The 13317-nt window shown below is 50.3% G+C and overlaps 1 protein-coding gene across 2 annotated transcripts in view; it reads right to left on the minus strand.

The window, feature by feature from the left end:
- The window catches only part of RPTOR (regulatory associated protein of MTOR complex 1), a 322789-nt gene that overhangs the window by 85831 nt on the left and 223641 nt on the right, over positions 1-13317 (minus strand). For both annotated transcript variants that reach the window (XM_018063632.1, XM_018063633.1), the window contains exon 10: positions 6266-6341. In XM_018063632.1, the coding sequence (XP_017919121.1) occupies positions 6266-6341 (76 nt within the window). The remainder of the gene's footprint in view (positions 1-6265; positions 6342-13317) is intronic.

Genomic DNA, 13317 nt, shown 5'->3' on the forward strand with positions numbered 1-13317 from the left:
ACTCAGTCATGCGTCTTTGTGAGGCCCCAACTCCGCTCAGCTACCAGCTAGGCGAAAGCCCGCAGAGCCAGGCCATGGCAGAGGAGGCGGTAAGATGTGGTCAGGCTGGGATGTTTCATACAGCAGAGTCAGAGGACTCGTGGACAGACTGGGTGTGGGTAAGAGAAGGGTTGTGGTAAGGTTAACACTGGGGCTCAGGCCTAAACAGACTTCCCTGGTGGCTCAGTTGGTAAAGAATTCCCCTGCAGTGCAGGAGACCTGAGTTCCCCTGGGTGGGGAAGCTCCCCTGGAGAAGGAAATGGCAACCCACTCCAGCATTCTTGCCTGGGAAATCCCATGGGCAGAGGAGCCTGGTGGGCTACAGTCCGTGGAGTAGCAAGAGTTAGAGGCAACTTAGTGACTAAACCACCACCACTATGGGTCTAAACAACAGGAAATGGGGTACCATGACCTGAGGTGACTTGGTGACTGGACCACCACCACCACAGGTCTAACCACCAGGAATGGGGTCCTGTGACCTGAAGTGGGAAGACCGAAAGAAGCATGTTTCAGAGAAGCATGTGGGGAACTCAACCTGGATGCATTGTGTTTAAGGCACCTTCTGGACACCCAAGTGAGATATCAGGGCGGTGGGGTGGGAGGGGGAGAATGGCCTACATGAGCCTGCAGTTCAGGAGATGGGTCTGGGTTGGAGAGACAGATCTTGTTTATAAAGTGAGAAAGAGCGGGGACCCCGGGCTGAGCCCTGGAGCACCCCAAGAGCAAGAGGCCAAGGAGGCGGAGACACTAGGGCAAGGCCAGTAGTGGGAGCAGGAGTAGGCAGCAGCCAGGATACCAGGGAAGAGTGACTTAGCGGAAGGCTGTGGTTGGCACCATCATGTCACGATGCGGAGGGTCAGGCAGGACCAAGGTCCAGGGCTGACCATGACATGAAGGCCCTGGAGACTGACTACTAAGAATGTCATGGGGGGCCGTGGTAGTGGGCAGAAGCACAACTGGACTAGGTTCAAACAGAAGGGAAGATGATTTAGAGACTCAAGAATAGTTTTTTGCAGGAATCTGGCTGCAAAGGGGAAGGGATCGGATAGGATCATGTGACCAGGCATTTCTTTCTAAAGGTGGGAGAAAAGGGCATATTTGTAAGAGGGGGAATTGCTGATGGAGGAGGTGCTGGGCGAGAGCCCTGGCAGGTAGGTACCAGGGAGCAGGAGCCCTCCGGGAGCTGGAAACGGGACACAGAGAGGAGGGGATGCAGGGATGAAGTGGGTGTGGAGAGGCTCAGAGGCTCCCTCTATTGCTCCTGTCTCTCAGCGAGGTGGGAAAGGGAGCAGGTGCCATGGACGGAGGGCAGAGCGGGGACAGGAAGGAATGAAGGAGACACATCTGGGCAGCTGCCAGGCAGTGTTTAAGGCCCCTGGAGGGCAGTGACGAAAGCCGTTACAGTGGGCTTCCCCAGTCTGGCAGCAGGGGTGTGGAGGGTAGCTTGTCCTCTCGAAAGCCCTGCAGAGGAGACGACTTTGGTGGTGATGACAGGGACCAGGGAAATCTCAGATTAGAGGTTCAGGTAGGAGGGGGCCTAGGCCCTTGGAAGGTCTCTGAGAACCAAGAGGCCAAGTGGTAGGATTGCTGGGTTTTCTGTATTACATGGTCATCCCCACTTAATACGCAGCTCTGTCATCTGTGAGCCCCAAACAGAATTTCAAATCTCTGCCTCCCACCCACTCCTCTCTGCCCACACTGTTCCCCAGGGGGAGAGGAAGGGTGGATGGGAAGGCAGGGATGTGGGCTCTGACCCCAGGTTCTGGCACATGTGGACACGTGCTTGTAGAGGACTTGAAGTGATGAGGTGGGCTCAGTGAGGCTGGGAGCCAGACTGGGGCGCTCCTGCCATCCCCTCTACAGAGGGGCCTGGGGCTCAGAGCCGTGGTGCCCCTCGTAAAGAAGTCAGTGTCGTGTGAGAATTGGGCAGAGAAATTTCACACTCAGGAATTCATGTTCTTACAAAGTCAGGGTACATGAAGTTACTAAAATTTGGAGGGCAACCTGGGGATTGGAATGGAGCCCCCAAAATGATATTCCCGTTAAGCGTGAGTTATTCACAGATTGGTTTAAAAACAATAGTCCTGTTAAGCGGCCCCTCCCCAGTGTACCGAGTGAGGGGGATCTTCAGTCTGGGAAGGGGAGTTGGGAAACTCAGGTAATTCCACCTCTCCCTCTTTCCTGCACTTTGGTTTTACCTTGTGGATATAAACATGCGGTTCAGGGCTGTAGAAGCCGCTCTGTCCCCAAAGACAGACAGACACTCCTGATCTTTTCACCTAAAGCTGACAAAGAGGGAAGAGCCCTTCTCATCGAAGTGTGCTGTGAGGTTTGTCGTGCTTTTTAAAGCTGCGGAGATGGTGACAAACCAGCTCAGTCCCTAGCATAAGCGTGGCTCAGCATTTTAAGTAACACTTCACAGAACAGCTCGAGAGCTGCCCTGTGAGTGAAATGATTCACAGAGCTGATGTTTTGGGCCAAATCTTCAAGACTACCTCCCGGTGTGTCAGAGCTACCATGTAGATTCTTGAGGGGAAGATGCAGAGCCCGGGATGAGTGTTCTGGAGCAGAGCTCGCAGCTCGTGGGCAGAGGCTCTGAGTCATGTGACCATGTGGCCTGGGCCTCAGGGGGATGATTCTGACACAGGTGGTCAGCCCACGTGTTAGATGGGCTGGAAGGGGTCTGAAAACAGGTGCCAGACGTGATGGACTGAGAGCAGAAAGGCCATCTCTGGGCACAAGGAGCCACATCTGATCCTGGGGGCTAGTCCACCGTCTTGCACTGTCACCTTGGGGAGGGAAGATAATTACTTCATATCAACACACTCCTGCTCTTCTCACCTGCCCACCCTGGTCCAAACACACTGCTGTTGGCTGTCTCATAATAAGCAAGATTTCTTAAATGGGTACAAGCCCTAACCATAAAAGAAAAACATTGGTAAGCTGGGTATGGTAAAACAAGAACCTTCTGTTCACCAAGTAAAAACAGCAAACAAGTGAAAATGAAGTCTACAGAATGAAAAAAGGTATACACAACGCGCGTCGGGCCTCCCTGGGGCTCAGCTGGCAAAGGATCTGCCTGCAATGCAGGAGACAAGAGAGATGTGGATTCGATCCACGGGTCAGGAACATCCCGTGGGGAAGGGAATGGCAGCCCACCCCAGTGATCTTGCCTGGAGAATCCCATGGACAGGGGAGCCTGGCAGGCTGCAATCAATGGAGTTGCAAGAGTTGGACCTGACTTAGCAACTAAACCACCACCAGCATTCGCAATGTGTGACGAAGGATTTGTATTCAGCATATAAACAGAACCACTACAAATTGATAAGAAACATAATGCAAAAGAAAAATGATCAAAAGTCTTGAACAGGCAACTTATAAAAGAGGATATTCAAATAGCCAACAAAAATATGAAACAGGGCTCAATACTATTAACCATCAGGGAAATGCAAGATAATCTCAATGAAACACCATTACTTATGGAACCAGAAAAGCCAAAAGGGGAAAAAAAAGGTGGAAAACATCACGTATTGACAAGAACATGAAACAACTCAAGCTCTCATATATCGTGGGAGGGACTGAAAATTGACTCACAACCACTTTGGAAAACTATCCAGCAGTTTTCCTACCGAAACTATGCACACGTGGTAACCAGAAATCTCATTCCTCAAGTGCACACCTGACACTACTGCACCCAAGCACAAGGGATTAATAGCACCTGGCCACACCCGCCCACCCACTTGAGGACCAAAACTTAAGGGGACACCAAAAAACCCAGTAATTGAGGTTAAAAAGAAATTTAATGCAGTATTTAAGAAAATAAAAATAAAGGTAAAAATCCATTATGAAAAAAATATCAAAATTTCATAAAAGACAGGCCCAACATGACTGATTTCTCTTTTTGCCTCAGGCACCAATGTCTCAGCTGGGCAGTGGTCAGGACAATTCGTGAGGTCCACAGGATGGACCATGACCTTTGGGGTTTCTAGGCTGTAACAGGAATGAGTTACAAGTGCACAGATTGAACAGTGTTGAGTGAAAGCAGCCAGACACAAGGATTCTATTTACCAAAATACAAACCGCACAGGGTGGCACATGCCCCGGGGAAAGCAGTGGCCAGAGCGGGGCCTCAGGGGGCTGTTGATGTTATGACTGGGGTGCTGGTTATGTGACTGCACTCAACTTGTAAATCCATCAAGCTGCACAATACGATGCCTGTAGTCTTCTCTGTGTATGTTATGCTTTTAAAAGAATGGAAACTAAATAAAACAGCTAGCATGTGGCTCCATCAGGAATCCCTCCCCATCACAGTTTGGTGACATTGCTCCCAGAGGCAGAATCCTGAATCCAGTATATGGGAAATGAGGCTGAAGACCCTTGAAAGGAGGCCTGGCACTGGAAGGAGGGGTGAGGACACAGAACAGTGGGACTTTATTATCCGAGAGTGTACAGCTCCCACCCCCTGACAGTAAAAGGAAAATCAGGCACAGGGCACAAAAAAGCACAAGTTGAATGAGGTTCCCAAACACGTGTGTGTGTGTGTGTTAACAGGCCCTGTCCCTGTGTAGGTGGAGCTCGTGAGGGGCAGGAGTCCAGGACTGTTCCCTATGGGGACTTGTCACTGCCTCAGGGATTAGGGTCCCCCAGCAACATCCAATACATGGGTGGGAGACATGTGAAGGTCCTGCCAGTGCCCATTTCTGGGTTCAAGATTCAAGGCCAGTTTTGGCTCCCTCCAAGTGCATTAAAGGAAAGGTGGGTGGAGGTGGGGGAGCTGCTGGAGTGGGCACTGCAAACGCTGGTGGAGAACCCAGCGGGGGGCAGACGGGATCTTGCTGCAGAATTCTTCCAACTTTGCTGTAGGTTTGAAAACGTTCATAATAAAATGGGAAAGATTCCAGCAATAAAGGAGGGGACGAAAGATAAGACAAAATTGAAAGGGAGGACCTCGTAGTCCAGGTACCCCAGTCTTGGAGGCATTGAAATCATCTGAGGGGTTAACACACACACATAAAACACCCCCCACAGATATGCACACACGTACACATACCCAACAGAGAATACACACACCCATACCCCAAAGATACATGCAGGCACACAAATATACATGCAATATACCCTGAGATATATACACACACACACACACACACACACACACACACCCACCCAGGCCCCTGACTCAGTAAGGTTCAAAGCTTCCCCAATGACCGTGATGGGCACTAAAAGCGAAAAGCCTTTGCAGTGAGATGTGGGTGCGTCTGACCTCGGTCAAAGCTGTGTGACTACACCAAAGGTCAGGAACCCTCATGTCCAGCAGGTATCATGTGCCAGGCTCTGCCCTCCAGTCCTCACATGCTCCTTGAATTGGATACAACTATAATTCCCGTTTAAAAATAAGGAAACTGAGCTGACCACTGCAGTCTCTTCAACAGGACCAGAGAAGACGGTGTGGAGAGAAAAAGCCAATGACTCCAACCTGCAAGCCCCACCCTCCATCCCCTTCAGGGGATGGCTTGGAGCCACCTGCTTCCTCCCACTCCCCCCAGCCCATTTACCCCTAGTCCCGAATGCCTGCCTGGACCCTCGGGAGGTGAGGGTTGGAGGGGTCTAACTGTGTTCTAACTTGAGGGGTGGTTCTTCTCTTTTTAACGGGTTTCTTGAGAGAAGGGACTGGGTCTTGCCCACATGCACCCAGACGTGGTATCTGATGCACACCAAACACTCAGCAAATGAGCAAATCTTGAATAAAAACGGGGGCTGTATGGGGAAAGGAGGCAAGAGGAGACTCTTGGTGAGCTGCTGCCAAGTCTCCTGGGGAGAGGGGAGAGTCAGTTTGCCTCAGGGGCCACGAGTGACACCAGATGAACTCAGGGACGACCAGACCACTAGCTGAAAAAGCACCTGGTGACCAGACACCTCAGGGCCGAGAGTGGCGAGCATCGTTCACGGTGAAAAGGCTGAGAACCTGCTATCAGGGAGCACACACTAAGATAAACAGAACCAAGACAACACTGCTGTAGAGAAGACATCTTTAAGAGCTGACCATTTCATAATCTAACTTTAAATAACCCCTGGTTGGTGCATTCTTTTAAGCTTCTGGCTAATAAATCTTCTCCCAGGTGGGTGCGGGCTGTCTCTGACACCCAAACAGGGGTTTTGCAGGCCAGAGAAACAGCTGCAGGGACCAAGCAGGATGCCCTGGGTAGGGGGCGGAAATGGGACTCACCCGAAATGCTGTGCCTTCTTCGATGATGGTCGGCAGCTGGGAGAGACAGATGTCCACGGCCAGGTCCCAGGCTTGCCTGGGGAGAGAGCAGACAGGGACCCACGAAGCATTACTGACGGGCTCACCCACAGGGGCCCTGAGAGCAGAGGAGCCCGTGAGCGGCGGAGTCAGGGTGGAGCTGCCAGTGGGGGGCACAGGAGGCAAGGAACTCTCGCCTGGCAGCACTAAAGCCATTTTGTTGATGACAGCTTTTCTCTTCAAATTAAAAGGAGAAAGAGCTCAGGAAAAATAAAGGGACTTGTCTACGTTCTAACTAACACAGCTTCCACCCCAACTTGAACCCACCTAGTGTGGCAGCCTGCCCACACTGATGGCAGCTGGGGCTCTGGTGGCCGGACTGGGGCAGCATCACACACAAACTGGCCATGAAAGGCTGTGGCCAGGCTGAGGCGCTTCACCAGAGACAGGTCAGGTGGGGCTGGGAGAAAGGGTCTCCCTTGGCCCACCCACAGCTAGAACTGCCCCCTGTCCTTGTGGCCACTGCGCCCCTCTGTGGCTGGTGGGAACCTGTGTCCAATGCAAACCACTGGGGATGAGATGGGTGGTGCCCTGTATGCGGGGAGGTGGCAGCCTCTTCGATGGCTGGGCCTGGTCACCTTCTCCAACTTCTGTGGTGCTGGACCTGGCTCTGCCCACTACAAGATGTGCAAGACAAGGCCACGTTGACTGGGTCATGGCGTCACCTCCCAAAGGTCAGTTTCACTGCCTGTGAGGGGGGCTAATGATTGTGTCTCCTGCACAGAGTCCTGTGAAGACCTCAGCAGGTGGATGACATCGAGGGACATATACAGAGGCCTGCTGTTTCCTGGCAACATCCAACATTGATTCTAAAGTGGACACAAACAAGCCTCTTCCTTTCTCTGTGGTCTCAATCTGAGTGTGGATTCCCAAGGATATAAAGATTCTCTGACTCAGACCTCCCTTTCTTTTAGAAATGTGCTCCTCTTGGAAGTGATGGTCTGAACAAGGGGTTTTGTTTCTGGTATGGCAATCTCCTCCTACTACAATGCCCTGACACATATAAGGATTCCACGTTAGGTTTATTTAGACTAATAACTGCCTGTTTGTGTGCAAGAGGGTCTTCTCATGGGTCTTCATAAACGGTCAAAACAGGAACAAAAAAGGAAAACATCCAGAAAAACAAAATGGAAGATGAACAGAAAGATGAGAAAACTCTTTTTCGAGTATATGGAATATCTTTCTTTTGCCCAGACTGGCCCCTTCTGCACAAGCCTGCCCTTCCCCCTCCAATCTAATTAAGAGGCAATCAGGAGATAATCAAAAGTGCCTCAAAGTACAGGCAATAAATAGCTCCCATATGCTCAATAAGTGCCCAGACTGCAGGCGAGATGGTTATTCTGTGGCGTTGAGGGAGCCGCTTACTCTTTGTTAAGACAGAAGCAAAGTCAATTATTGTAATTAAGCTCTATGAAGATTCATTGAATTTAATCAAATTAAAAGTTTCAACTTCAGGAGTTAGAAGAAGAAAAGTGAGCACCAGATGGGGGAGGTGTTGTGGGAAGGGGGGTCTGGGGCAATTGGTGGTCTTGATACAGCCACTTCACTCTAGGGGGGCACCAGGAAACTGCGCCTTCTGTACAGCAGGCTTCCATGCCTTCTTTCAGAACCATCTCCTCAAATTCAGGAGGCAAGAAGAATTATAAACTGTTAATAATATCCCTGCTGGGATGTCCTAGACAAAGTATCAGAAACTAGGCTGCCCTGGCGAGACCAACTGCCCTCAGACCTCTCCAAGGAGCGAAACAAAACCCGACGAAGCTGCAGCAGGCCCTGGGCAAGAATCATCTGAGGAGTGTGGGCTGTCTGGCCTGCCACCTCCTAAGGGCTGGCCCCCACCTGGGTCCAGCCACTGAGGAGGGTCGAGTCTTTTGCCAGCTGCACATTTCTGTGCCAGAAAAGCAGCTCAGAGGAGACTCCTGGCCTGAAAGGAAGGAGGTGTCTTGCCTGCTTCACTGGGAGCGAGGAAGGGCCATGTCTGCAGGGGCACAGTTGCCTAAGTGACAGGGGATGGGGACAAGGGACTCCGTTCAAGGCACTGAGGAGGACAGGGGAGGAGGGAGGATGTGGGGGAGCACTGAAGACCTGCTGGACACCAAGAGGCCAAACAGACTACCAGCACACAGTGAGGCTGCAGTGAGCTCCGGGCAGGGGCAGGAGAGAGCAGCAGGCTGGTGCTGGGCAAGCCGGTCTCTCTTTGGGGCCTGTGGTTGTTGACTGTACAAAAGGAAAGGGTCAGGCTGAGGACCTCAGAGTTCCCATCAAGCCTTTGATCACACGGCGGCCTTTTCAACAGCACGAAGGTACCCTCTGCTGAGCATCTATTCAGTTGGTTAAAACTGGCTACATTTTCTAGGGTAAAATCAAAACGAACTTGGGAGTCTTAATTTGGGATTCTCACTAAGGGAAAGTGGGAAAGCGAGTCCTTAAAACCCTGAGCCGTGGTGGGGGGCTGTTGGCACCCAGGCGAGCACGGAACTTGGGAGGTGTCTGTGTTCGCACTTCCCACAGCCCCTGGGACCAGCCGCGCCAGCTGCACCCCCTCCCCGGAGGGAGGACCCTGGGCTCCCCGCCCCCGAGGCTCAGAGCAGTGGGGCCCTGAGCCGTGGGCTGCCGATGAATCACGGCCTAGAGAACGTGCCATCCAGGCAAGAGCTCGGGTTTTCAGGAAACGGGCCTAAGATGGCAGGCACCCAAGGAGTGGGCCGTGAGGAGAGCCTTCCAAGAGCGCCCGGCTCCATCTGCACTGATCAGTCAGTCAGCCAGGCTCCCTCGATGGGATGGAACGCACAGGTTATTACTGCGGAGGAACGCAAGGTTTCAGGACCTACTGAAATTGAAAGTGAAGGCGAACGGCTCCCCGATGGCTTCACATCAAAAATTAAACAAGAGCCGGGCGCTGAGCATTTCATCATCGGCACCCCCCGCCTGAAGCAAAGTGTGAATGTGTATGACTTCATGTTTTAACCTCAATTTTTGTTAGGCTTTGTTCCCTGCCTCCCCCTGCTGAAAATTCAGCCTCTTCATCACCACCCAAGGAACACAGTAACTAGACTGTAAATTATTTATTAGGAATGCTCTTTCCAACTACCTCGGCTGTGCACTCCCTAGGGACGAACAGACTTTGGTCAATTTACCAGGTGGGAGAAAGAGCTGTGGGCATTGCTGTCGAGGGTTTCATCACCTGAACGAGCTCTGCTAAAAGCCCACGGCAATGCTTCACCAGCCAGGAGCCTAGACCTCAGGGGCGGCTGGTGAACCTGAGTGCAGGAGAACATGACCTTTCTGGTTTCCAAGCCTCACACGCTCCTGCCTTTGCATCACAGCTCCCCCACATCCCCTAAGGACAGGACTGTGAGCTGGATGCCTGCTACCCATGACGGAGATCACACCCCCAGCCTCCGCAGACCAGGTACCACACACAGCCGCTGGGGAGAGTGGAGACCTGTGTCGCTCAAGTGAGCCACTTGGCTATACAGGAAAGAGGAACAAACTCCCATTTGTAAAGCCACTGGATCTGGTATTACCACCTAACCAGTATTCTTGTAAAGCCACTGGATCTGGCGTTACCAACTAACCGGTATTCTAACCAGTACCTCTGTCCATCTCCAGCTGAGGAGGGAAAACACCTGGGAGTCTATCCAGCCTAAGCAAGTCAGGGTCCCTTGACGTGGCTGCATGCTGTATGCAGCTGCTTGACCTGGAGTTTATATGAAGTATCTGTGGTCTCTGACTTGGCACGAGACAGTTTTGAATGATTTCATAAATAAATAAAGGTTATCACCCACACTGAGTGGTTTTCTCCTCCCTAGATCTACAACACAGTAGCATGGTCCAACTGGAGGGCTTGTGAAATTCCTAGCCCAAGCGCCATGACCCTCCAGGAGGAGCCGCTGTCCCTCTGATCAGTGGGGAGGCTCATCCTCTGGAGACCCAGGCTGTGGCGCTGCTTCTACGGAGAAGCCCCATGCTGAGAGGGTGCCCGCTGCTCTGGGTGGTCCCCATGTCTCAGGGACCTGCCATCTGGCTTCTGATCGACATTTCTCTTTCACTGCATGATGGTGCTCCTACGAGCATGTTACTTCTTCAATCTAAAGCCTGATTTTATATTCGATTCCAGATCAAAGTAGGTTAATGGTATAGTTTTCAACATTCTTAATGGGCTTGACTAACATTTATCTGGTTACAGGCTCAAGCTGGCACTGTTAGGAAGAACCCCATCGGGGGAGGATGTGTTATATGCCTGCGATTCTCCTCCCATGAAATCTCATCTCCTCTGATTTCTGTATGAAAAGCCCCAATTTAGACTTACCTATTTGGCATTTCTCAGAATATAAAGATTGGAAGCCATGATATTAGATTTCAGAAAAAGATCCTCACTTGGAAAACCTTTGGCTGTGGACACGCAGAGCAGGACAGGCCACGCCAAGACCTAGGTGAGCAGAGAGCACCCTGGCCCCACCCCACATTTAAGCCCTGCACATGGTTATCATGTGTTTCAGGGTCCCTGGGCCACCAAGAAGCTGTACTCCCAATTTCAAACTCAGGGCGCCCCGGCCTGGCCTAGAGCTCCTAATGGACAGCCCACTGGCAGCATCTGGTACCCAAGCATTTAGTTTGGCCCTCAGAATGTTTTTTCAAAATGCTATATTAGCTGCCAACATTTTAAAATAGGGATAATAGATGAGAATACAGGTTTTTGGCTGCTCTTTAAAAGCTACAGTACTGTAAAGTGAAATAAAGTAAAAATAAAAATTAAAAAAAAAAGAAAGAAAAATCATCACCAAAAAATAAAAAAAAAAAAAAAAAAAAATAAGTAAAAGCTGCAGTTGGGGCTCCGTGATGCACATGACGCAGCCCGGCTCTCGCCACACACCCCGCTCCTTGACAACTCCCCCGCCTTTCGTTTTGAGGTCTGAAGGCCACCCTCTCTGTGCTTCCCCACTTTGAAGCCCCCAGAAGACGTGAAGTGTCTGTCATGGGAGCGAATGAGGGACAGAGAGATTTCCTACTGCCTGAGGCCCTTCTTTCCACCCCAGTGGGGAACATACTCTGGGTATCAGCCTGCTCTGTACCCTGTATGTTTCTGAAAAGCCCTCTCTTCATGCCCACACCCCGATGGGGCCCTTCCCGTAAGTGGTGGTGGACACGACACTAGGACAAACACAGTCCAACCCTGAGTCTGTGTCTGTGGTGACACGAGGGCCATGTGTAAGGGCTTGATGCCCACCTGGGAACACACAATGTGTCCAGGCTGGGTCACCAGTACTTGATATTCAATAAATGCTCAGGCATTACTTTATACCTTTCCTAGAATGGCTTTTTAATGATCTTTACAATGATCTTGACAAGGTCTCCCAGTGCCCTGTGCATAGTGAGTGTGCAACTACATGCTAAATTAAATTACTGCTGCAATTGGTGTTACAGTAGCAATCCCATGTACAGTAACAAACACAGGATAGAGTCAAACGCATCTGAGTGATTTCCAATTTAGGGTTTTAATGAGCTCTTTCCACAACATTTAAAAAATATCAAATATCAAATGAGATCAAGTGCAGGTACTAACCCTCAGGGAGTTCTACTAGTTAATTTTTTTTTCATGCAAAGAAGCACCCAATGATTCTTCTGTCTCCAGTTTTTTGTTTTTGACAAGGAATACCTCAACCTTAATGACTTAATTAAAAATAAAATAGTTTTAGTGTTTCAAAGGCTTAAAACATTTACATGTAGATTTTTAATTACAGGAGTAATATCTATCAACTTTAAAAAGAGAGCATTTTCACTCCAATCCTCTGGTCCTGGTATTAACACCATTAGCATCTTGTTATAATTCTACCTAGCCCTCTTCCCCATGCATAACACAGAAGTAATTATATTGCTGATACAGTCTGGTGTTCTGTTTTTGTCATTTAACATAATTTTGCATAATAATAAATAATCTTCATAAAATTTTAAGATGGATTGCATTTTTTCCAGTATATGTATTTCAATTACATCCTTGTTATATCAGGTACTGGGGTTGCCTCTGGCTTCCCTTCTTAAAGCTAACATTCTGACAAACAGCTTTCCTTGTCAAAGCCTCTCTGATTGTCTCACCAGTCCTGTTTCTTGGTTCTTCCTCAGCAACCTGCTTAGTCCTCCTCCTGAACTGGGACGGGCAGATGCAAAGTGGACAGGGCAGTAGGGGCTGGAGTGAAGTGGGAGATGCCAGGGTTCATGACTGCCAGGTAGGGAATGTGCTGGTCAAGGTCGGGTCAGGGGTCAGGCTGCCTCCCCATCCAGGGAGGTGATCCCAGGAACCTTCCCTCACAGCATCCTACACTGACCCCCCTCCGAGTCTATTTCCCACGGACCCCAGCATGCAACAACCAGAATTTGCCTAAAAGGGAGGGGGGAGGGTATCAGGCTACAGACAGTGCTTTGCAGGATGGCAGACCATGCAGCCTGAGGGACTAGACTGTACTCAAGTCCTAGGGAGCTTATCAGCTGCACAGGGCCCCTGGAGCGTGCAGGCAGGTTGGAACCAGACAAACAGAAAGAGCCAAAGGTGCATGTATGACTGCTAGCAATTTCACATGCCCCGGGAGACCAGAGGATCTTTACCTGCATTTATCTGAGCCTCTGTGGGTTGCTCTATTAACTCACATTTCTCTGCACAACAAATATATACAAATGAGGATCTGTTTTATGAGGTTCACAGAGAGCTAAACTTGCAGGTGAGAGGGCCATACTCCCAGTTTTCGAGGTGGGCATGGAAATCAATAAAAGAGATGGGCAGGATCATGAGATGCTGCTGTTAGCATTTGGACCTTGTATTAAACAGTATTTATGCAAATTCCAGGATTCAGACATGTTCTAAGAGGCCAATACTAGAGAAAGATCTCTGGGTTGATGAAGAGAGACAGGTGTCACTGTTCTCTACTGTGCTCTCAGGGTGCCTCCTCTCTGGGTCCCCTTCTCCTGCTGCCATCTTC

Source organism: Capra hircus, chromosome 19 (genome assembly GCF_001704415.2).
Source record: "Capra hircus breed San Clemente chromosome 19, ASM170441v1, whole genome shotgun sequence".
Classification (NCBI taxonomy): domain Eukaryota; kingdom Metazoa; phylum Chordata; class Mammalia; order Artiodactyla; family Bovidae; genus Capra; species Capra hircus.